We start from the raw sequence: 26,402 nt of genomic DNA, 5'->3' as shown, positions 1-26,402 counted from the left end.
ATAAGTTGGTGGTTCATTCCACTGTGGTGACCCCTGATTAATAAAGGGACTAAGCCGGAAAAGAAAATGAATGAAAGAATGAATGTAAACACTTTAACTATAGAGTACGATAGGACTATTAAAGAATATAGTATTTTTCATATGGGTACCTGTCAGGGTTCTGCCACTTTGGTCTTGTAAATTCTTGTTTTGGTGGCAGAGCTCTGACACTACTCATGTCTGGTCCTGTTTCTGTCTCTGTGTGCGCGCGCCGTCGTGGGTGTACGCAGAGTGTGCGCGCTCCTGCTTGACGCGGCCGCGCGCGCGCTCTGCGTCCCTCAGACGCGTGCGCTCTTGTACTCGTGTTTGTGTTTTCGTCTGTCAGCAGCGTGGTGTTTCATTCCCAGCGTCTCAGTCTTGTTGGTTTCGGTTTTGGTCGGCGCTGGGATGAAGCATGCACGCTGCGTGTGTGAGCGCACGGTGAGTGTTTTCATTCATCGTGCGCTCGTGTCTTGCGTCTTTTGTCAAAGCACGTGGCTCGGTGTTTACATTGTGGCCATGTGCTTTTGTCGTGTGCTTCAGTGTTGTGTTATGTGAGCGCATGGCTTGTATTGTCTCTCTGTGTCATGCGCTCTCCCGTCTATTGTCTAGTCCCACCCTCCTTGTTTACTCATTATTAGTTTGTCATGTTCGCCTGTGTGTCAATTTACTTTTTGCTTTATAATCCCCCTCCTGTTTTCAGTCATTTGCCAGTTCGTCGTCGTTATTTCCATGTCGTGTGCTATCTAGTCCTGTTTGTCCTGCCAGTCCATCCAAGTTTGTTTGAGTGTTTGTTTTATAGTTATGTTTTTCCCCCTCGGGGTGGTTTTTGTTGTCCTTTTTGTTTTATTTTTATTAATAAATACCATCTTATGTTGCAATTGAGTCCTCGCTCCCTCATCCTTCCCGAACCCTGACAGGTACCATTTAATCCCAATAAAGATGTACCTATTAAGACAGTGGTTCACAACCTTTTTTTGCCTGAGACCCCCTTTTTCCTCGGAAAATATTGTAAGGCCCCCCTCAACATTTAATGATATTATTACTCATATAATTTTGCTGTAATTATGACAAAAAAAGTTGTTTTCAAACAAACCTTATGTTTATTACTATATCTAGATATGATTATGCACAAATAAAAGCCTAATGTAGAATATAAGAGCAAAACATCTGTAGGCCATTTTTACTGAATAATGTAAGGCTTTGGCTTTTAAATTGGCCATATATTAGTTGCCAAGTTTTTAAAATTTTCCTGTCAGTAGCTGTGACGTCTCTCATCTCATTTTGGGTGTCTCAATTATTTTTCCTTGCACTCAAAAAATGATCTGGGCTCGTCGCGGTATTGGGGATGAGTCATCTGCAAATGTCTTATTAATTTGGACAGCTAGCAAGAATTTTTGCGCAGATAATGCACTGTGGCTGGGTCAGGGACGTTTTGCTTCGAGAAAATTGAATAAAACCATAGTTTAGGTACCTTTCTTGGTATTTGTGTTTCCAGTATTGCTAGCGCTGCGACCCGAAATGTTTATAGATTCCTCACCTGGGTCCAGCATGCTTGGGTCATTGGTATTAGCTGCTGAAGGCGAATCATTGAGACTCAATCTTTTTTTGTGGAGGACGTATTACAAATTTGTCCATTTATTTTTTATTTTTTGGTCAGCATAAAATGGCAACATGATCGTTCTCCTAATTGTCCCCAGCTAAAAATTAGAAAAAATATGAAGCGACCCCTGACAAAGCTCACTGAGGCCCCCTTGTGGGTCAGGACCCCCCTGTTGGGAACCACTGTACTATTGGCCCGTTTCCACTGAGTGATACGGTACGGTTCGGTTTGGTAGGCTTTTATGGCCGTTTCCACTGTCAAAAAGCGTACCGAATCAAACCGTACCGTACCACTTTTTCGGCACCCTTTCGAAAGGGTACCAAACAGGAGAAAGGGTACTAAAAGGTGGAGCTACACGTGCAGCTGAACGCTGATTGGTTACAGAGATACGTCACGAGCTCGTGGAGCTACACAGAACGTAAACAAAGGAACCGCCATGTTTTTTTAAATACAAAGCCGAGACATTACATGGAAATACTATATGGAATATAATAACGAGCCATGTATGAACAAACAAAGCTTTTTGTCGTCTCGATGAACGGACACAAAGCCAAGAAGAAAAATCTGCCGTGTCGTTGTTTTACGAGCTCGTCTAACAGTGCGAGCGGTATTCGCTTTCTTCCGGGAGCTCACGATTGCTTCTATATTTGATATAACAAACTTCTTGAGCTGACGATAATAACGTGTATGATTATTGAAGTGTCTCCGTCATCAGATCTATTCAGAAAAAAAGGACAAGCGCGAGAGTGAAGCGAAAGTAAAACGCGGAAAAAAAAGCCGTCAAGACACAGGAGCGAAATTGTTTTAGCAACCTGAATCATGAACAAACTGCCGTGTTTATCTTCGCCTTTTGGACTATTATGAACTGGGAATGACAAAATGACTCTCTAACAGAGCTTACATGTGCTGGTGAACATTACAGACACAGATAAGAGGTTTGCGCTGACTGTGGGCTTTATTGCGTGTGTTTTGAACTCAAATAAGTACTAAATGTTTGCTGTGTGTAATTTTTCTGTAATTAATGATATATCGGAGACTGTAAGGGGCTGTATGAGTTCATATATGTTGCATTTATGTATTTATTTTATATAATTACAGACGTTACAGTAGGCTATTTCGCACTGTCATTGATCTGCAGTTATAATCAAATCATGTTCATAGAAAAGTTAGTAATAAACATTTATAAACAAGTATTTATATGTGTAAACCATCTGTTTTGTGAGAAGTGCTGCTCATTATGATATGTGAACAATCTGTACAGATTTACTGTAAACATTTATGCGAGTGAGCATGACTTCGACTTAAACTTTGTCATAAACCACGCCCACCAAAAGGGTACCCTTTGTGGTGGAAACGCAAGCCTGATAAAGGTGACCCGTACCGACCCGAACCGTACCGTACTGTACCAGTCAGTGGAAAGAGGCATAAATTATCTGTTGTTTTTGCTCTTTTGACTAGTTTTTTGGTTATTACCCCTTTTCTAAAATCTTAACCACCTTCCAAGTGCATTTTTAAACTTTTCCAACACTCGAGTGTGGCAAATTACATATTTGCATACATATGCATACTTTCCCACATTATTCATTCAATCATTCATTTTCTTTTCGGCTTAGTCCCTTTATTAATCTGGGGTCGCCACAGCGGAATGAACCGCCAACTTATCCAGCATGTGTTTTACGCGGCGGATGCCCATCCAGCCAAAACCCGGCTACGGAAGACACCCATACACTCTCACATTCACTACCGCACATACACTACGGCCAATTTAGCTTATTCGATTCACCTATGGTGCATGTCTTTGGACTGTGGAGGAAACCCACAAAAACGTGGGGAGAACATGCAAACTCCACACAGAAGCAACACTGCGCCACCATCTTGCACCTTTTCTCACATTATATCAGATGCTATTTGCTATAGTACAGTAGTAGCATAGTCTAGTCTAGTATAGTCGGTCATACTTTATTTTGATGGTCTGTTTATTGAATTTAAGTTACATTGCACCTACATGTCAACTAATTCTCATTAGATTATAAGTAGACTGTTAGGTTGGGGTTAGGGTTAGTGTAAGTTGACATGTACTTGCTGAGTTTCATATTGTCAGTTAAATGTCTGTTGAAGAAGCAGTATCAACAGATATTAAGCAGACTAATACTCAAGTCCACCATCAAAAAAAACAGTACAGTCTAGTCTAGTTTAGTATAGTATCCTAGGGAAAATGGCATGTTTGCCCTAAGCCCTATATTGAATTACTGTCATTTATATCTTTATTAAGATGTATTAATCTTGTAAAATATATATTTCCTACAGTATTTATTAAGATTATTGGTTATGAAAGCAACATCTACATTTTCAAGCACTTCATCCAAAAGCTAAACACATTTTAAATTTTAATAACACTGGATAAAAATTCAGGCATTCAGCTTTTTTGAACCGTGTAGTTGTTGTGTCTCTGTCTCTTCTGACTGTAAGACAAAAACTTGTGGACAAGTTAAATAATGCAACAAAGTCAGTGTGAAATGTATCATTGTTTTGTGCTTATACTAACGCACAATAATAGAAATGTGCATTGTGCACTTACAATATGAGCATAATATTCTGATTTAAAACATTTGCATCACCCTCTCTATATGCAGTCCATGCATGAACATACATTTATAGTCATACATTGGCCGTTGGTGATTTGTAATCTTTGATGCGGCTGGATGTTAACGAGAATTATTTACATTATTTATTAAATTTCCTATGAAATGTATTTTATTAACATCTACCCCAACCGTAAACCCAACCATCACAGTATTGTAAAAACAGTAGTTGAGTGTTATTTATGCTATCTATTAAATTACCCAATACATTTTTTGACACCTACCCCCACCTCAACCCTGAACCCAACCATCACAGTACTGTAAAAATATGAATTATTGTTATACAGCGTCATAAAGAAATGCTGCTATATTAATGTGCATATCTTCCGGCCGGCCATGTATCCAATCTAGACTTTACCACCTTTGACCTCTTCCCCAGGCTGATGCCCCCCAGAGTCCCGGAGGTGTGTTTCTTTTCGTCAGTGGCAGGAGATGCATTTGCTGTGGCTGTGGTGGGATATGCCATTAGCATTTCTCTGGGCAAGATTTTTGCTCTCAAACATGGATATAAAGTTGACAGCAATCAGGTACAACATGTAATACAATACTGACACCGGTCAACCAAACTTTGCTACATATGTACAATCAAAAGCTTCAGAGTTATTCAGACACCTTCAACGTTTATTATATTTTTGGGGTATAACACTTCCCATTTTGTTTTATTTTGCTAAACTCACTTTTGTTAAATGAACTGAAGTGTCCTGCATTCACTAGTAAGAGGATGGCTGGTGTCTGAATACTGTTTGATTTGACTGTATGTGATTGTAGGCACATTTTGTGCTAGTTAAACCTTCTATTATTTTTCCAAAACCAAACTTAAATGAAACAGTTTTGAATAATAAGACAAATGAATAAAGTTCTTGAATTGAATGAATAAAAATATTGTTTTTATATGTGTATTTAAAGACATTTTTTTAAATATTAACTTAAGGATCCCCACTAAGCATTTTTGACTCCTGAATCATAATAATAATAATTCCTTACATTTATATAACGCTTTTCTGGGCACTCAAAGCGCTTTACACATAGGGGGAATCTCCTCATCCACCACCAGTGTGCAGCATCCACCTGGATGACTTGACGGCAGCCATTTTGCGCCAGACCGCACACCAGCTGATTGGTGGAGAGAAGAGTGTGATGAAGCCAATTATGATATGGAAAGGGTTAGGAGGCCATGATGGACAGAGGCCAGTGGGCAGATTTGTCCAGGATGCCGGGGTTAAACCCCTACTCTTTTTCAAAGGACATCCTGGGATATTTAACGACCACCGAGAGTCAGGACCTCGGTTTAATATCTCATCCGAAAGACGGCACTCACTGAGCAGTATAGCATCCCCGTCACTATACTGGGCCATTAGGACCCACACAGACCGCAGGTAGAGCACCCCCTGCTGGCCTCACTAACACCACCTCTGGCAGCAACCTAGCTTTCCCATGTGGTCTCCCATCCAGGTACTAACCGGGCACAGCCCTGCTTAGCTTCAGTGGGCAACCATGTGAGAGTTGCAGAGAGCTAGCTGCGAATTAGAGATCTGCGCGGGACTAAATTTTGAATCCCGCTCCCACCCGCACCCGCCAGGTTTTAGCCCGAACCCGACCGCTCCCGCTAAAAGCGGGGGAGAACAAAACCGAAAATCCCCCAGCTATACAGTCCAGACAGCCAAGCTGTCTGTATAAACACACACACAGCACCAAGCACACACACACAGACAAATCTCTCTCTCTCTCTCTCTCTCATACGCACACACTAACACACACACAAGCACCAAGCAGACACACAGGCGTTTACTGTTATATCAACTCAAAGGCTTGTAATACTATGTATCAAGTACCAATGTAATACCAAAAGGTTTTATATAAAGGTATATAAATACTGAGTCATGCCAGCTGCGGGCCGCAGCGCACATTACTCTCGGGCCGATTCCGTCGCGGATGCAGCAGCGTCGGCTTGCTTACGGCCGCCGCATCTGGCCCGATTGATTTGGGCCGGAATCGGGCAGTGAGTCCACAAGCATCCGGAGTCCGGCAGCCGGAGCCGGGCTGAGTGGTAAGTCTCCGGCAGGCGAGAATCTAGCCGGAACTGGCCCGAGTGTATTTTGCTATCTGGAAAAGCTCTCTCTCTCTCTCTCTCTCATTCGCACGCACTAACATACACACACACAAGCATCAAGCACACACACAGGCAAAGCTCGCTCTCTCTCTCTCTCTCTCATTCGCATAGCAATATCCGCGATATTGCTAGACAGCCCGCTCCCGTCCCAAATTAAACCTGTTACCGACCGCTCCCGCGATTTATTCGGAAATTTATTCCCGCGCCGCAGAAATCTGGTCAGGTCCTGCGGCACCCGCGGGACAGCCGCGGAAATGCAGACCTCTACTGCGAATCATACATTCAGTTTTAATTCTTATGAAGTTATTAAGTCTAAGTGCCTGAGTTCTGTTAACTCTGTTACATTGCTTATAAAAAGGCATAATAATATGTAAAGTGCTAATAGAAAAATTATTTGCATATGATTTGCACCAACTTCTTTTGATCTCTTACTAATGCTCACATACAGTTGACAAGACTCTGAAACTGGTGTGTGTGAGTTGCATGATGGGGTATGTAGTCCAGTTCAGTTCAGATGTGTAGTAGCGTGAATAATAGTGAATTCTCCAGTGATCTGCAAGGGTTAGCTCGCCGGTAATCAAGACAATATCCAGGGGTGCTGATGGCCGGTTCAAGGCCTATGACAGAAATGTTTTGGTGTTTGGTGGCCCATCTGGTGGTTTGGTTTCAGACAAAATTGTGGTTTCAGACAAAATTCATGGAAAATGCTTTATAAACCCGCAATTCTACAACGAGTCCTGTATTTTGCACACTTGTTTACAATAATATACTCTGGAAAATGTTAAAGAAAGGTGCAGGTATTAGTTGCTCTTTTGGTCGCTCTGCAGGAGTTGGTGGCGTTGGGTCTCAGTAACACCATTGGTGGATTCTTTCAGTGCTACGCCGTCACTTCCTCAATGTCTCGCAGTCTCATTCAGGAGAGCACAGGGGGAAAAACACAGGTAATAATCCCATACTGAATTTAAAAAATTACCCCAATTTTTTCACTTTTGCATAAATAAATAAAGAGTTCAGATGCAAAAATCTGTAAGTGCCGTCTGAAATTTACCTTTGAAATTTTTACTTTTGGGCCTCACAGTGGTGCAGTGGGTAGCATGATCGCCTCACAGCAAAAAGGTTGCTGGTTTGAGCCTTGGCTGGATCAGTTGGCATTTCTGTGTGGAGTTTGCATGTTCTCCCCGAGTTGGCGTGGGTTTCCTCCGAGTGCGCTGGTTTCCCCCACCAGTCCAATAACATGCAGTATAGCTGCATTTGGTAGGCTAAATTGTTCATGGTGAATGGGTGTGTATGGATGTTTCCCAATGATGGGTTTCAGCTGGAAGTAAAACTGCTGCGTATAACATTTGCTGGATCAGTTGGCGGTTCATTCCGCTGTGGCAACCCTAGATTAATAAAGGGACTAAGCTGAAAAGAAAATGAATAAATGAATTAATTTTTACTTCTATTTTTAAGTTCAGTTATTTTACGTTAAAGGCAATTAAAATAACCCATTCCTTGCACTTAGAGCAAAATCACTTAAACTAAATGTAACAACCTGGAAAAAATTTTTAGACGGCACTTAGAGGTTTTTGCTTCTACACTCTTCAAATACAGTTATGCACAACTGCTATACCCTTGTGTCCTGCAGGTGGCTGGATTAATATCTGCTGTTATTGTGCTCATTACTGTTTTGAAGCTTGGTCCACTTTTTGAGGAACTGCCCACAGTAAGTCATGCGCTCAAGTAAAGGCTGAACAAACATCATTTAACAATTGTCGGTAATAAAATATTTTCAGACACTTTTAATTAATTGGTAACTCTTGGGCCTCGTGTTAGCTTAATTGTGAAGATTTTATTTATTAATAAAATAATAAATAGCAAAATATTGATTAAAATAAATATTTGAAATGAACACGGTGATGCAGTGGCGCAGTAGGTAGTGCTGTCACCTCACAGCAAGAAGATCGACTGGTTCGATCCTTGGCTGGTGCAATCCTCGGCTCAGTTGGCATTTCTGTGTGGAGTTTGCATGCAAGTTTCCTCCAGGTGCTCCGGTTTCCCCCACAGTCCAAAGACATGCGGTACAGGTGAATTGGGTAGGCTAAATTGTCCGTAGTGTATGAGTGTGTGTGAATGTGTGGATGTTTCCCAAAGATGGGTGGTGGCTGGAAGGGCATCCGCTGTGTAAAAATGTGCTGCATAAGTTGGTGGTTCATTCTGCTGTGGCAACCCCGGATTAATAAAGGGACTAAGGCCTCATTTACACTAATGCATTTTAGTTTGAAAACGCATAAGTTTTGCTACGGTTACACCATCCGTTCACACTACGCCAGAGTTTTTGAGCGCCGAAAAGGGAGCGTTTTGGAAACGCTGGAGAGGCCGTTTTCATTCTGAAACGCTGCTGCTCCGTGTGGATGGGGGAAAACTGAGACATCTGAAAACGGAGGCGGGACTGCTGAGATTCGCTACCTGATTGGGGCTTTTGTGTCATTGCGTATCCTTCCCTTATTCGTCAAGCCCCTATCACATGACTATAACACATGGCTTTAACGCTACCGGAAGACAGCAAACCAGCCTTCACTGTAAACAACAACATGGACACAGAAATGGGAGCGTTGTTTGCACTATTGTCTGTTTTAAGTGTCATTGTGCAGTTATTCGTTTGTTACGTTTAGTAACAACTCGATCTCGTCGTCTGTCCACAAAAATACCTCTCTTGCTTTCTTTGCCATCGCGTTCATTGTTCAACCGGCGTTTGTTGACTAACAATAACCAAATGCCGAGCGAGACACATGCTTCCAGTTTATACTAGAACGTGCATGCCCAGAGTGAGTAAATGGTCACGTGATATACGTTTTTGGTGGCGTGGTGTGGACGGAGATATGTTCAGAAGCGCTATGTGAAACGCTAGTGTGGACGCGGATCGTTTTTGATCTAAAACGCTGTTTTAAAACTAAAATGCACTAGTGTAAATGGGGCCTAAGCCGACAATAAAATGAAATGAACACCTAAACAAGTTTGCCAATTGTTCAAACTAAGTATTTATGAGCTGAAACAACACAACGCTTAGGATTTTGTTGGACAACTTGACTGTCTATGTTCAATCTAATTACATTTTGAAACTTTGCTAACTTAACTACTTCATGTTGTCACAATGCAAAGTGATATGTGGAACCCAAAATTTTTTACACTGAAATAAAGCCTGAAATTAAATGAGAAATGCATTGGTATCTAAAATATTTAAATTTAAAGGGCACATAGTTTACTCCTTTTTATGATTTAATATTAATGTTAAGGTTCTTCTGGGTGTGTCAGTTTAGGTGCAGTTCAACACACAGTTCAGATGTTTTTATTATAATGTGTTAAAAAGTGTCATGTTGGGGGCGTTTACACAGTTTGCTGTCTTAGGTGTGTAGGGTCCAGCCAGTTGGTCCAATGACGGTATCCAATGGTGGATGAAGGTTCACTGCATGTTCGGTCTTTCCAGTGCACAATGTTGATTTATATTAAACTTAACTCATATCTGACTCCAATTTTAGTATGAGATGGTTTAGAATATTAATATGTTTATCCTCGTTTTATCTGACTCCAATTATAAAACATTGATAAGATTATTTTGTTTCCTTTCACATTATTTTAGATTATGATTGAATATTCTTTTATTTTGTTATTATACCTTATTTTCATTTACTCAGATTCCGATAGCATCTCGAGTCTTGCACCGGCCGGGTATACAATCTCTTAATACAAGCTTGTCAGTCTTGGTCATTAAACAGAGGCGATTAACCACTCTCCTAAAAAGGCAGAACCCTACTTACTCAATTTAGGAGATTTTTATGTGGTCCCCATGGATCTGTTATCTACTTAATCAAGACAAAGTATTTTAATAATAATCGCGCAGGATTATACTATTGTAGATGAAGGCCTAAATATCCACATTTAAAGTAGTTTCAACAATATTTTGTTGTTCTAAATAGTTGGCCTTTTACAGTCCAAGTATACATGAAATAATGCCAATTTGTTAGTCGGATCTCTAACAACATTGAATAGCGTGCCACGCTGCTTCGTCTAACATGTTTTAGTCCGTTACTAACCTGTACAGTGGCTTGTAGTGCTATGGACAACAACATTTATCAGTGATAATAACACGAGGTTTGAATAGTTCAAAACATAACAATTTATTAGTCAGGTAAATGTATTATGCCAATTCAATCAGTCAATTCATAAACGATCAATACAAAACATCAAATTATCAAAGATAAATCCAAGATTAAAAGATGCATTCCTGACTTTTTACATAACGTGTAAATTTTACATAACGTGGAGCTTAAGCTCCACGTTATGGGCTGATCTGGGTAGGCAGAATCGCGCTGAGTTTTTCTCAACCCTTACCTTAAATAATCCAAAAATTCCCTCAAGGAAGGGGGTGTGAATGTATAACAAAAGACATTCACACTTAGTGTCACACCCCTCACAGTGGTTCAAAAGATGCCTGAAGTTATATATTTATTGTTCTGATTATGTCTATTTCTGAGAGAATGAGACCATTGTACCAATCGCACTGAGACATTTCAAATGATATCAAACATGATAGTTAAAGTCAGTTTGGTTAGTCTAAAACATTGAAACATTGAAATGACCATATGTGTGACTTGGGGGGATGAAGCTGAGTCTCAGCATAGTCAGATGCAAATGCAGCAGGAACTGGTTTTTCCCGCATTCCTCCCTGGTGGGTTGTGAAGTCACCAGTCTCTGTTTTCAGCTCATGTTTTGAATTGTCAAAGATATCAGAATATTTGCAATATTTCAATTCTTACAGGTGCATGTTGCTTCACATGAAAATTAGTTTCGGCTTCCCGCCCAACGTAACAAGGGGGTGGAGTCAAAATCTCTACGCTCTGTGTTTGCAACAGACAGGCTGACAGACAGAGAGAGAGAAGTTAAGCTAAGCTAAGCTAGGATTCAGCCGTACATGTACAACTCGGACACAGATTAAGCAGAGAATACAAAATCATTTGTGTCTTTGTATAGTCTCGGTGTACAATTGCCAAGCTTGTACACCGAGACTGATAACCACATACACTGAATTAACTTTGACTAAGGCACCGAATGTGCAGAAACATGAAGTGTCCCGAATCGTCGCGCCACGCATTCCACAACTCCACACACAGGCCTCCACCAGTGCAAACACAACGGCGCTGCAGCTGCCAAGCTCCGCCGCGTGCACCCCGACAGAAACCCACGCCCAGAACTCCGAAATGCACGGCTCCGCACCACGCAAAAAGAAAAGGGCAATGATTCCGATTACAGCAATAATGTGGAGAATATTGATCTGGTGTTGAGCCCAATGAGCTTTTCATCTAAAAATAGAGCACGGGTGTTCCTTTAGTGATATTGCTTTGTCTCACACGCTGAAAATGGCAGAAGTGAAACAACAAGAAACTGAGGATATGATTGTGACGCGAGACTGTCAATCAATATTGGTGGGCGGGGGGGCCGCTCTCCTACGTAAAGTTGCGGTCGGTCTGTAAACCGCTCCAATTGGTCCACTTTTTTTACGTTGTTAAATTGAAAAAAAAGGACTGTGTGTGTTTATATCACCCCAATATGACGGTCTTACACTATACTTACACACATGTCTGTCCAAACAGCTTGAAAAGTAGAATTTTCACCATAGGTGCCCTTTAAATTTTTTTATTATATCAATCTTATGTAGCAGGTGTAGTAAATATTGCAGTAAAACAGTCCATCTTATGCTACATAAAAACACAGAGCTACATAAAAAAAACTCCAAGAAGAAAACTAAAAACAAGATAGCAATCTACATAAAGTGCATGATGTGTGCAATATTTGTGTTATCAGTGTAAAAAAATTACAAACAAGTGCAGAGGGAATAAAAGTAATTATAATAATCATAAACTGATAAAAATGACAAGCTAATTCAAAATAATAAAACTATAATAATACACAGATAGTTCTAAAAAGACACTTCTTGTTTCAGGCTATAGGCATGCTGCAATTTCAGCCTGGTCTTAGCTGGTCAGGCTGGAAAATGACCAGCCAAATCCAACTTAAACCAGGCTGGTCAAGCTGGTTTTAGCTGGATTTGGCTGGTTTTGGCTGGACTCCCAGCTTGGCTAGGCTGGTCAAGCTGGTTTTAGCTGGTCATCTCCCAGCCTGACCAGCTAAGACCAGGCTGGAAATGGCTGGAGACCAGCCTGGAAGTGGCCAAAACCCTTCTAAAACCAGCCTGGAAGTGGCCAAAACCCCTCTAAAACCAGCCTGGTCGAACAGCTAAAACCAGCCAACCAGCCTAGGCTGGTTTAAGCTGGATTTTTCAGCAGGGTTGACAACTGAAATATCTTTTTAAAAAAGCTAGCTACAATTAAACTTACATTGCATATTCTTAGAATACATGAGCTATTTTTCATAATAGTGGCACCTTATCAAGTTTTTTTAAAGCCCCTAACTATGTGTCCATCATCAGGCTGTCCTGTCCACCATTGTGTTTGTGAATCTGAAAGGGATGTTCATGCAGTGTCGGGATCTTCCAGCTTTGTGGAGGAGCAACAAAGTAGATCTGGTGAGCCTTCTGAATGTGTTTGTGTGGTGTGTGAATGATGTGTGCAGTGGTGTAAAGTAATGAAGTAACTTCTAAAGACACTGCAATTTAATAGTTTTTCACATTGTTTAAAGCAACCTATTATGCAAAAATCACTTTTATAAGGGGTTTAAACACAGTTGTGTGGCATATAGTGTGTGAATATAGCCAGCCACTACTGGTAAAAAGAATTAATTCTTTTTTTATATATATTTATTATAGGTGACCTGATGAAGACCATGTCGGTCGAAACGTCGTGACATTGACATTTAAGATTGTTTGAGAGCTAAAGTGGCAATGTGCTAATTTTCTTTGGATCTTTTGCTACTAATGTTTGTTTTTTGATCAAGCACCTGCCTTCAAGATTGATAGATGTGCGCACATTTCTGTTTTTTAACAAATACTGGATACTCGTAGCTTGTTAGTCAAGGTTCAAAATGCATGACCTGAGCATTAATATAGCACAGCTAGATTTTTTATTGGCCCTTTTTTAGATTTTTAGGTTACCCCGTTTTCACTCCAAGGGTAAACACATTTCTGTTGGGTTAATTATTACCTATAGGTGCATAATATTAATGTAATGTGTTCTCAAATTAAACTAATCTCACATTTTACATGTATAGTCAATGAATGGCAAATAATATATTTACACTTAGAAACACAGGCAGGGTCTATGATGGAAAAACATTCATAGCACAGCACTCACTACTCTTCAGTACTTTTAGAAAGGCTACTTTTATTCATGATTTGAGTAGTATTTAGAACAAATACTTTTGCTCTACTTGTACTACTTTTTTGTGCAAATAATAGTATTTTTTACTTGAGAATGATTTTACACTTCTCTTTCCACCACTGGTCTTGACTATTTCTCTGTCTGCCTGTTTCTCCAGCTGGTGTGGCTGGTCACGTTTCTCTGTACGGTTCTGTTGAATCTGGATCTGGGTCTGGCAGCTTCCATCACATTCACACTGCTCACTGTCATCTTTAGGACTCAGCGGTGGGGGAAAGGCATTCGAAAAAAGATGATTGCTGAAGATTTTATTGAAATAATACCTTTACTTCTTTCTATCTAGTCCCAGGTACTCTTTACTTGGCAGAGTTCCTGACACAGAACTGTACTTAGAAACAGAGTCATATAAGGCGGTGAGACTTTCCTACTGCTCAATGACAGCATTACCACAGTTTTTCTGATTTATTTAATAAATATAATCTAGATTCTACAGTGGAGATCAAATTTAGAGAACAACTTAAATTCTATTATTAAATTACCTTAAATGTTAGCGGTCACTCCTTAGTCCTGTTTCAAGTTTCCTAACAGGAGTAAAAGATTTTTTTAAGCATATTTCATGAGATACATATATTCTGTAGCACAGCATAAAAATGCATACAAGATATTTGAAAAAGAAGACTGATCAAAATTATTGGTGTTAAAGGAAGCACAGTTGTTTAATTTTTTTTTTTTTTTACATTTTTAGTAATATGGACTGTGTCCTGAGTGACCATGCTAATAATGTCACACACCATTGGGTAAAAACACAGCTAGATTAGACAGGAAATGCTTATGTAAAGCTCACAAGGAAAACAAGACTCAGCACTGGATGTGTGTGTGTGATGTATATATAGTCGAAGTAATCAGTCTTCACAAGCTTCAGTTTTGTGTGTGTAATCAAGAGGTCACCTGGAACTGGTGTGTGAGGCCAGTGCATTTGTAGGTCATGGGATTTGTAGGTCATGTGAATGACAGGGAGTTTTTATTGGTACAATGTATCATGGTAGTTAAATTTGCTACCTGCACAAAGTCCTCCACATACTTCTCAATTAAAAGATCCCCTGGACAGAGTCGCATAATCATTATTGCTGAGTCTTGTTTCCCTTGTGAGCATTACGTAAGCATTTCCTGTCTAGTCTAGCTGTGTGTTTGTTTAATGGTTTATGTTTGTTTTGCCATCTGCCTCAACCTCTTCGCATGTGAATATAATTACCCTTTTGAATTTCCATTATACAACCATTTGCTCCTGTACTAACTTTGCCTGCCTGAATAGTCTCATATAAATCTGTGTCTGAACTCAACCCAAGTTGTAACCCATTCATTACAGAAGTATGTTTAAATTACGATGACCAGCTGGAGTGCCCACTAAACTCCTGACTAAAAAGTCATTCTTGCTGTATAATTGCTTCCAATAGTAGCTGCTGACCTGCTTTTTTGTTTGCTTCAAGATTTTATCACATGCACTCAGTGGAGCTAGAGACGTCACATATGCGCATTAAAAGCATTGTATGCACCTCAGCTTGCATGTGCACCCAGTCTGCAGCCAGACCCTTGTCATTGCTTCAGCTTTCTCTTATCACTTTGACAACTTTTAGCCTTATTCTGTTCATACTACATGATAATGAGTGGTAAATACCTTAGTTCATCTATCAACATTATTTCTGCAGGAGTCCTTTAGGATGATGAAAACCACAACTACCAAGGTTCCACACTCGAAATACGCCTTTGTTTGTTGTGAATACACACCTTTTAGTGGTAAAAAAAAGGCATACTGCCCCTTTAATCATGCATCTGATGGTAGTTTTGACAAATCCCGAAAGCTGAAATTTCAGCCAATTAAGCCGATAAGCAGATAAACCAAGTGCAGATAGGCTGATTGTCAAAGGGGTTGAATTTGAGTCCCTTAAAAAGCTTTCTATCTTTGAATGCTGTATTTTCTTTTCATAAATTAAAAACTTTTAGTTGAAGAGTCTTGATAGCATTGTTCTATAGCACACAAGTAAAATTCCTTCAAATATTCATTGAAGAGCACATTAATTCTGAAAATTAAAAAAAGGAAAAGTGTTCATATATTGTGCTCTTATTTGAACTCTATTGGTTTTTATTGTAAAAACGTGCTGGATAAGTTGGCGGTTCATTCCGCTGTGGCGACTTCAGATTATTAAAGGGACTAAGCCGAAAAGAAAATGAGTAAATGAATGAATAAATGGTTTTTATTGTGCTTCTAACCAGGCTAAAGCAATCCCAGGTATCACCATCTTCCGTTCTTCTACAATGATCTACTATGCAAATGCCGAACTCTATCATGAAGCCTTGTTGGAGAAGGTACCACTTTTACACACATGACCTAAAAAATAAGCCACGGCAGATTTCAGCTTGAATTTCTATGCTTGCAGAGTGGAATTAATATTCCGAAGATACTCGAGCTGAAAAAAAGGAAGGAGGAAGAGGAGAAGTCAAAAAAGGGACAAGCGAAGGATCAAGATAAGCAGGTGAGAGAGGAATGCTGGGATACACTTTATTTTAAGGTGTCTTTGTTACAGTGTAACTATTCATATAACTACTGAGTAATATTAATTCATTACATCAACATACTGTATTGTCAGGGCTAGAATGTGGTTAGGCTTAGAGTGTGTTGGATGTATGGACCACCTGGAGAAGAGGGGACCTGCTCTTTCCTCAGTGGAGGGCCGAGGATCACAGTCGAAAACATCACCGACTTTAACATCACCACTGCTGGCCTCGGGGTCGGCGGTAACCAAATTTTCAATAAAAGAGGACAGTCTTCTCTCTCCTCTCCATGCCCTGGTTTTATGCCCTGGCTCACAGCTGGCCCCCAGGCATGCGCAAATATGTGTTTACCCAAGTGAACCTACTCACGCAGTGCAAGGTCAGGGAAGACGAGGAGCAGGTCTTGTTAGTTGCGCCAGGATTTCCGAACTCACACTTCTCGCGACGCCCTCTCCGTGTCGTATTTGCCTGAGAGAGGACCTCCTCTCACAGGGACAGGGCACCATCTGGTACAGATCTCACGCCCACATCTCTGGAACCTCCATTTGTGGTCTATAGACGGAGCGTAAAGACTTAGGTCACCTACCGGGGTTTGTGATTAACACCATCACTCAGGCTAGAGCACCCTAGGCATGCCTACACCCTGAAGTGGAGTCTATTTGCTGATTGGTGTGATTCTCGACAAGAAGAATTTGCCAGATTAACGTTGTGTTATCTTTCCTTCAGGATAAGTTGGAGCTTAGGCTGTCACCCTCCACACTGATGGTTTACATTGCAGCCATCACCGCTCACCATGATGCAGCGGATGGCAGCACGGTCTGGAAGCATAATATAATCCTCCAGTTCCTCAGAGGAGTGTGGCGATTAAATCCATCCCGCCCCTCTCTCTTGCCCTCTTTGAATCACTCTGTAGTAGAGGTCTGCATTCCCGCGGCTGTCCCGCGGGCGCCGCAGGACCCGACCAGATTTCTGCGGCGCGGGAATAAATTTCCGAATAAATCGCGGGAGCGGTCGGTAACGGGTTTAATTTGGGACAGGAGCAGGCTGTCTAGCAATATCGCGGATATTGCTATGCGAATTAGAGAGAGAGAGAGAGCGAGCTTTGCCTGTGTGTGTGCTTGGTGCTTGTGTGTGTGTATGTTAGTGTGCGCGCTCGCGTGAATGAGAGAGAGAGAGTTTTCCCAGATAGCAAAATACACTCGGGCCAGTTCTGGCTAGATTCTCGCCTGCCAGAGACTTACCACTCAGTCCGGCTCCGGCTGCCGGACTCCGGATGCTGGTGGACTCACTGCCCGATTCCGGCCCGAATCAATCGGGCCAGATGCGGCGGCCGTAAGCGAGCCGACGCTGCCGCATCCGCGCCGGAATCGGCCCGAGAGTAATGTGCGCTGCGGCCCGGAGCTGGCGTGACTCAGTATTTATATACCTTTATATAAAACCTTTTGGTATTACATTGGTACTTGATACATGGTATTACAAGCCTTTGAGTTGATATAACAGCAAACGCCTGTGTGTCTGCTTGGTGCTTGTGTGTGTGTTAGTGCGCGCGCGCACGTATGAGAGAGAGAGAGATTTGTCTGTGTGTGTGTGCTTGGTGCTGTGTGTGTGTGTGTTTATACAGACAGCTTGGCAGTCTGGACTGTATAGCTGGGGGATTTTCGGTTTTGTTCTCCCCCGCTTTTAGCGGGATCGGGCGCGGCGGGCAGAAAACGGGGCGGGTCGGGCAGCGGGACAATAAATTCTTAATATAAGCGGGAGCGGTCGGGTTCGGGCTAAAACCTGGTGGGTGCGGGCGGGAGTGGGATTCAAAATTTAGTCCCGCGCAGATCTCTACTGTAGTCCTGGCATGTCTGCAGAGAGATCTGTTTGAACCACTCGGTCTCCTTAAACATTCTGTCCATGTAAAGAAGCACTGCTTCTGCGTGCCTGGAATTTGGGCCGACCTACTCTCACGTTATTTTGAGACCCCGGCCCGGCTATGTGCCTAAGGTTCCTACCACCCCATTTAGAGACCAGGTGGTGAACCTGCAAGTGCTGCCCTCAAGGCAGACCCAGCTCTTTCACTGCTTTGTCCCGTTCATGCTTTACTCCTTTATGTGGAACGTACACAGAATATATGATCATCTGAACAGCTCTTTATCTGTTGTGGTAGTCGACAGAAGGGAAGTGCCTTATCAAAACAGTGGTTGGCACACTGGATAGTAGATGCCAGCACTCTCGCCTATCAGTGCCAAGGTGAGCCGTGTTACCCAGGGGGTGAGAGCAAACTCAACAAGAAGTGTTGTGTCCTCCTGGGCTTTAGCGCCTCTCAGTTTATCATATGTAGCGTTCCCCCGTGGTTAGACCTAGCCCATATGTCCATATTGTCATCAGGTCTCCCCATTTGGGTAGCAGGTGGCCTCCGCAGCATACTCCCCCTTGGTGGACTGGCACGCTTTTTCCAACGTACTGTTGTATTTAAAAAATCCCTTGACTACAAGACCCCGAGCTAAATCCTTTCTAAATTATTCCCATGTAATGGTAATTTAAGAGGCTTGGGGACATTGGAAGGTTGCGCCCTTGGTGATGCTTGTGCACTGACAGTATGCTTGGCAAAATTCACATCAGAGGCGTGGCGGGCTTAGCTGCTGTGCCGTTTTCCATACACTCTCCCATAGAGTCTTTCCAGACACACGTCAGAGTTCCCACTGAAGTGGAATGTCTCGGTTACTAGCATAACCCACGTTCCCTGAAGAAGGAAAGGAGAAGAGTGTCTATGATGCCACAACAGCTGGGCTTTGATAGCTGAGTGATCAGCTCCTCAGTAGGTAACTGCTCACTCCACGTGCTGCAGTTATATACTCTACTAATGATTAATCACCGGCACGATCTCTGCCAACTCACTGGCAATTTTTTAAATTGCAATTCATGATTGCTAATGAAGGGCGATGCGATGGTGCAGTAGGTAGTGCTGTCACCCTACAGCAAAGGTCGCTTGTTTGAGCTTCGGCTGGGTCAGTTGGCTTTTCTTTGTGGAGTTTGCATGTTCTCCCCTTGTTCGTGTGGGTCTCCTCTGAGTGCTCCGGTTTCCCCCACAGTCCAAAGACATGCAGTACAGGTAAATTGGGTGGGCTAAAGCCTGGTTTATACTTCTGCGTCAAGTGACCGGCGTGACCCACGGCGCATGCAACGCGCATAGCTGTGCATTTATACTTCTGCCCACTGTCTCTGTTGGTCTGAATTAACACTTGCGAAACGCTAGTGGGCAGTGAGGTGTAAATGTTCCTCTGTGTCGAGTTTCTTCTCTGCTTTTTTGCTTTTCCTGAACACTTCCTGGATGTACAAGTGGCTCAAACTCGCTCATTTTGAGGCAGGAACCGGCAGACGTGCAACAACTTTTAACTATGAGGTAAACACAAAACAAATCTTTCCATCCGGAGCTCCTTCACGGGACTCCACACTTGTAAACCATTGCTCCATTGGGCTTGCGTCCAGCTCGCGCCATTCGCGCGGCTCTCGGTCCCGCCCAGACTCGTCAGCGCTACCAAGCCGACCAATAACAGAGCTTGCGCTACGCATCGTTGCGAAGTGTAGTTACAATTTTTGAGAGGTGCACGTCAGTGACACCGACGGCTACAGCGAATGGCTATGCGTCAGCGCCGTAGCTTACGCCGGCGTTTGACGCAGAAGTATAAATCAGCCTTAAATTGTCAAAAGTGTATCTTTGTAAATGAGAGTGTATGGATGTTTCCCAGTTGGAGGGGCATCCGCTGCATAAAACATATGCTGGATAAGTTGGCGGTTAATTCTGCTGTGGTGACCTCAAACATTAATAGCGGGACTAACTAAAAAAAAAATGAATGAATGATGAATGATTGCTAGAGACAAATAGAAAGTAACTTTGTGTGGTTCATTTTGTAGTGTTAGTTCTTTGTAATGCAGTTATTTATTATATTTCATGGATGTGTTTCTTGTTTATAGACTGGAGTTTTGAGAGAGTTATTGAACAGGATGCTGGTCTCTCTGCACCACCATGAAACTGACCACGAACACATTGTCAATGACACCAGCATAGCAACAGTAACCCAGGGTAACACGAACTGCAGTTTCCAGTCAGAGCAGGTTACAGAGGAGCAGGAATGGGGCAAAACAAACACACACTCCTCCAGCTGCGAACAGACACACTCCATCATCCTAGACTTCAGTTCTGTCAGCTTCATCGACACAGTCACCCTCAAAACAATCCAGAATGTAAGTCAAACCAGATTAATTTATACAGAAAAAATAATGAAAAATGTCACATCATGTGAAAAAAGTTTGTGACCCGCAACATGCATCTGAAGTAGACGGGAAGGAATTAATTGATCATTTTAAATGAAGATCAATGATTCAGAGATTTTTGATTGTGAGACTAGTTTTTAACAGCAGGTGGTGCTGTACGCTTTCCAAATATTAATGGGGCATTTACACACAAACTTTTAATTTCAGTCAGCCAATCCCAGGGCTTCCGGTTAATTGTCACCCTATACAAAATCGCTTTGTTTAAGATCTAATTTCTTTAAAAAAAAAAAAAAAAAAAAAAAAACAGCTGCCTGGCTGAGATATGGTATTCACCTTATTCTTTGCCGACGAGCAGGCACAGCCACTTGAATCTTTTGGCTCGAGATTTCCGGTCTCATTCACTTCCATTAATTTTTAGACATTAAAAACTGCTCGTTTCGCTGTTTGATGTTGCAAACTGATATTTTCTTATTATATTATTCTACTTAGTCTGTATAGTAATGCAAACATTTGTTTGTAGAGCAAGTAGTTTGACCGATTTCTGCTGTTTATTATTCCGAGTCATTTCTCCCATAGGTGACTGAATCGGAAGTTCTAAAACAATCGTGAAAACAGGCGCACTTCCGCATTTAGAATAGGGTTAATAAAGTGGGTATCAGACTCAAGAAGAAGCACTGCAGTCAATTATATTTTTCCGCGTTATGTATTTAAATATAGAAATAAATTTTACCCCAGTTTTTTCAATGGACTTTCTGGGCTAGCCTGCTGCTGCTGCGGTGTTTAAACGTTCTTTCATCTCTTTTTACGCTGTAACAACCAAATGGATGCTTATTTCTATTTAACTGAATGTTTTGTTATCCGCTTGTTAAGTGTGACGTCAAACAAAGCGGCTTCCGGGTCCAAGCGCTCTATTCAACTAAATGGGGAGATTTATGAAATGGTAATAATAAACGTTTACAAAGCGATTTAATACTTTCGAAAATCACGATCACAATATATATGTCCATGTCTAATATCCGATTACCAGAAAGTGATTCATTGTTTTATAAATTGTTAAAATTTAGGTATTTATTATGCAGCAAGCCCAGAGATTGTGGTGTACACTATGACTTTATATAAAATTAACTTTAATGTGTGATAGGAATAAAACGTGACCATAAACAAATGATTTCTCCACTCAAATGAATGGCGGATTGGACCCGGAAACAGTATTACATATGTCACAAATTCGTCACCACTTAACAAGCGGATAACATTACAACATCAATGCTGTAACAGTAACCTTATGAGATTAAAAATAGTCACATTAACCTCTTACTGGAAGTTCATCATTGGCAGAAAATCACTAGCTGTACATAGCCTATTCCTTATAAATACCACTTGAATCTGCTAGGGATGCACTGAAAGGAAAATTCTGGAGCGAAACGTTTGGGTGACCTTGGCCAAAAACATATTTGCATTAAGTATTTATTATATTCTTGTAAGAGTTTTCCTCAATTTAATTCAATGGCTAACTTCTATTATACTGAATAAAACAAAACACACACGCACAGGCCTAAAAAATAACCACATTGGGGACCAGGACCACAAAACCCACTTTTGGCTCATATTTTTAGCATGTTTCTCTCTTTTGGCCGATAACTGAAAATAGCATTTTGACAATTTTTAAAAATTAAGTGCATCCCTAAAAATAATGAGTTTAGGAAAGTCTAAAGTAAATTATAAGGGTTAATAGTGATCTTTGTTTACATTAATCTTGTGACATAAAAGCCAATTTACATGACTCCACCGAACCCACAAGCACTCTTCCCTTGAGAGTTTGAGTGAATGGGGTTAAAACTAAACTAGAGCGCCATCTGCTGTTAAAACTAGCCAAGAATATTAATTCAAGGCAGAACAGCAAGACATTTTTGATCCATAGCTCTATTTATTTTCTCATCATAAGGATAATTATGTTGATAAAGACATTTAAAATTAGTTACATTAATTGTGCTGGTTTTGCGTAAAACATATATGCCTTGTAGTTGGTGGTTCATTCTGCTGTGGCGATATAGATAAATCAGGGACTAAGCCGAAGGAAAATGAATGAATGAATAGTTCTGAACGCTGCTTTTCTTACTCTTTCACTGTATCATGTTGAAATATATTCAAGATAAAATATACATTTTATTGTAACTGCAGTTTGGATTACTTTAATAGTTGGATACTTTTAGCATTTGATCATATGTTGGATCTCTATTATTAATTCAGTTTCAGTTCTAAAGCAGAGATGACAATTTTAATAGAAATGAAAATAATGCTTGTTTATTTTTTTTCTCTTCTAGATATGTCGAGATTATGCCAAGGTAGATGTCACTGTTTACATTTCTGGATGTCAAGGTGGGTAAAACTGAGATAAACCCCTAAATAAAGCATAAACATCTGCAGGCTATATAAAATAGCAATCAATGCAAGTGGCAGTTTCTCTTGGGGGTATAAAAAATCACCAGAGAACATTTATCATAAGCAAAGAAGTATAAATCAGACTGAACTTGGCTACACTGTAAACTATAATACCATGAAGCCTTATTAATGAAATAATCAAATTAAATATGATGAAAAAAAATGTTAGTTGTATCTAGACAGCATATTCCAAGTTAATTACAAATTGTGTGTGTATACAGTAGGTTTTTGAGAGTGGACACCAACTAGATCACTATTCATGGTGCTTTATATAACGGGTGGAGCTAAATGTCTGTTTAGGCTCTGTTTTTATCTTGCTCTCTGAAATATCATTAATGTGACCTCACTTTACCTGTGTGTGCCTGTAGCGTGTGTGGTCCAGCAGCTGGAGCGAGGTGGATTCTTTTCAGGGTCAGTCTCAAAAAGACGACTTTTCCCTTCTATCCATGATGCGGTGCTGCACTGCCTGTCTAACAGAGATCTGTCCAGCTCTGAATCAGCACTGGTGAGACCGTCTGTAAATACACTACACATCAACAGTCAAACTATTTATCTCTTTCTTCTCACATTCATACAAACTGTTGTTCTGTTACAGGAATCGCCCTGCATCACAAGGCTGTGACCAGTAGATGTCAGTCTGAAGATTCTGTTTTAGTTTCTAATGACACTATGCTCTTGGATATTGTTATACCACAAAAAAACCCATTAGTCATTTTCAGATGTACTGACAAATCTCAGTGTCAGACGTCATGCCCTTGGACCCCCAGTTGCATGTCTGTCATAAGACATACAAGATAAGAAACACTTCAGGAACTGACATACTTGCTTACAATGTTTATTCACATTATGGTAGTCGGCAGAAGGGAAGTGCCGTATCAAAACAGTGGTTGGCGCACAGGATAGTAGATGTCAGCGCCCTCGCCTATCAGTGCCAAGGTGAACCGTGTTACCCAAGGGGTGAGAGCAAACTCAACAAGAAGTGTTGTGTCCTCCTGGGCTTTAGCACCTCTCAGTTTATCATATGTAGCGTTCCCCCCTCTGGTTAGGGCTAGCCCATATGTCCATATTGCCATCAGGTCTCCCCATTTGCGTAGCAGGTGGCCTTCGCAGGCTTACAGAACTCTTGGTGAACTCTTGATGCCTATTAAAATGAATAAATTAGATAAGACACATTATTATAACATTAACCACATCTTGTGGTTAATGTTAAGAAACTTCTGAATATTTTTATATATTGTCATATAATAATAATTATTGTTATTATTATATAAATATAAATATAATAATAATAGACATGGCGGCTCAGTGGTTAGTACTGTCACCTCACAGCAAGAAGGCCGCTGGTTCGAGTTTGCATGTTCTCCCCATGTTTGTGTGGGTTTCCTCCAGGTGTTCCAGTTTCCCCCACAGTCCAAAGACATGTGAAATAGGTCAATTGAATAAACTAAATTGGCCGTGGTGTATGTGTGTGAGTGTGAGAGTGTATTGGGTGTTTCCCATTACTGGGTTGCGGCTGGAAGGGCATCCACTGTGTAAAACACATGCTGGATAAGTTGGCGGTTCATTCCGCTGTGGTTACCCCTGGTGAATAGGGGGTGAAAGAGCTAGTTTAGCTGCTGAGCTGTATTATAAAAGGATCTCTGTCAAGGTTGGTTTTGGCAAGCTGTTATGTAAAATAGCATGTAAAAAAAAATTAAAGGGACAAACTCTATGAAATTTATTTTACTTATTCAGTAGTGTCTTTATTATTATTAATATATATATATATATATATATATATATATATATATATATATATATATATATATATATATATATATATATATATATATATATATATATATATATATATTCTAAATACATGATGTGTATTTGATGTGTTGAAATTTAATACTTTAACGTTATTTTCATTTTCTAAATGCAATATTTCTGGTTAGTGAAATTAATGGGAGGGTGGATCAATTATGGGCAAGTACATGCAGAATTATTTTTCATTTAGGCCCTGGATTTTTATTTTGATACATCACCAGCTGTGTTGTGGTGGCAATATTAAACATAAGTTTTAGTATGTTTAGCAACACACCCTACCCTTTGGCCTACAAAACAACTGCTACGCTGTTTGTTTTAACAAAACAACTGCTACGCTAATTTAGTGCACATAAACATGCTTGTTTTGATGTTGAAGTAGTGTTAACTATTTATTTAAGACATTATATATTGAAGATGATGTGATATCTGATGATTGCATATTTTTCTTATATTCCAGCGTTGCTTACCATATAGTGCCACAAATCCAAACAATACAAACATGTTAATCATAACAATGGATGACATCAAGCACAATAATAACACGTAAAATTAATAATAATAAAAATAATAAAATAAGATAATAAAAACAGAGCCAAATAATCAAATTAAATAATATTTACAAAGTCCTTATAAAATTTCAGTTTTAACAGTTTTTGCTGTAAACATTTTGTAAAGTAGTAATAAAACTATTTAAATTTCTGCAATTTAGGTAGTGATGAAGAAAATTTAGATTCGTGAACATAATATTTACACAGTAAAATGAATAAATTACCTATAAAATCTATGTTATGTTTGTCAAGAGAAAAGTAACAAATTATATCACACATGGAAAAAGTCATGTTAAACTTACATTTTGATGAAAAATAGATGGATAAATCAAACTAAAACACATTCACATGTGGGCATTTGACAAAAAGATGATTAATCGATCTGAATGAATGAGTTAGGATTACCGAATTTAGATACAATCTCATTTGTTGGGTAGATGTAAATGTAATTCTTTAATTTTGTTAGGAACACACCATTTTTAAGGTAAAAGACAATTTTTTTTTGCAATTAATTTTATCTATTAGAGAATTCCGAAGAAATTTTCCCTTTGGAGTGATTTTTTTGTGCGGGGAGAAATTGTGAACGAAACATAGCCAAAGAGCCTAATCGTGAAATTTAGAAAATTTTATAGAGAGTTTGGATGGAGAAAAATTACAAGTTAACAAAAAATTTGAGACCTCCGATCTTTTTATATAAATATGTGAGATAAAGTACCAAATCAAATCTTTTGCTTTTATTAATTTTAGGAAGAAAATTTAGCTCTAGTCATGAAGAACTGTTTTTAGAAATATGAATACCAAGATATTTAATATTTTCTTTAATAAGAATATTTACTGCCGTTGTCATTCTACAGATTTTGTCTAAAGATTTTGGCCCTGATGACGTTCCATATTTTGTCCGAGCTGGCTTTCCATACTCTGCGTTGTATCCCACAAGTCCCACCCTAGGTTCGTGTTTCGAAACATCAAGGAAAACTCGAAACTACTGGAAAGAAAATTGTTGGTGCCGTTAGACCTCAAGGTGATTAAAAACTCACTCCACCCGCTTAAAGCATGTAAAAACTTGACTCTCGGAGGTTGACTTACTTTTCTCTCAGTTTTAACCAAATC

The 26,402-nt window shown here is 40.2% G+C and overlaps 1 protein-coding gene across 2 annotated transcripts in view; it reads left to right on the top strand.

The window, feature by feature from the left end:
• The window catches only part of slc26a6l2 (solute carrier family 26 member 6, like 2), a 40,533-nt gene extending 14,220 nt beyond the window's left edge, over positions 1 to 26,313 (top strand). The window contains exons 8-20 of one of the 2 annotated variants that reach the window (XM_073939797.1): positions 4,643 to 4,790; positions 7,201 to 7,314; positions 8,001 to 8,078; positions 12,840 to 12,935; positions 13,844 to 13,950; positions 14,027 to 14,096; positions 15,955 to 16,047; positions 16,119 to 16,214; positions 20,194 to 20,463; positions 22,818 to 22,872; positions 23,304 to 23,440; positions 23,531 to 23,566; positions 26,147 to 26,313. In XM_073939797.1, coding sequence (XP_073795898.1) covers positions 4,643 to 4,790; positions 7,201 to 7,314; positions 8,001 to 8,078; positions 12,840 to 12,935; positions 13,844 to 13,950; positions 14,027 to 14,096; positions 15,955 to 16,047; positions 16,119 to 16,214; positions 20,194 to 20,463; positions 22,818 to 22,872; positions 23,304 to 23,440; positions 23,531 to 23,557 — 1,291 coding nt within the window. In that variant the 3' untranslated portion in view covers positions 23,558 to 23,566; positions 26,147 to 26,313. Of the gene's footprint in view, positions 1 to 4,642; positions 4,791 to 7,200; positions 7,315 to 8,000; positions 8,079 to 12,839; positions 12,936 to 13,843; positions 13,951 to 14,026; positions 14,097 to 15,954; positions 16,048 to 16,118; positions 16,215 to 20,193; positions 20,464 to 22,817; positions 22,873 to 23,303; positions 23,441 to 23,530; positions 24,107 to 26,146 lie in introns of those variants that run through there. The other variant, XM_680900.8, reaches the window with a different exon arrangement.
• Positions 26,314 to 26,402: the final 89 nt, after the last annotated feature.

The sequence above is a fragment of the Danio rerio genome, chromosome 23, assembly GCF_049306965.1.
Source record: "Danio rerio strain Tuebingen ecotype United States chromosome 23, GRCz12tu, whole genome shotgun sequence".
NCBI classification, from domain to species: Eukaryota; Metazoa; Chordata; class Actinopteri; order Cypriniformes; family Danionidae; genus Danio; species Danio rerio.
This window is presented reverse-complemented; position numbering and strand designations above follow the sequence as displayed.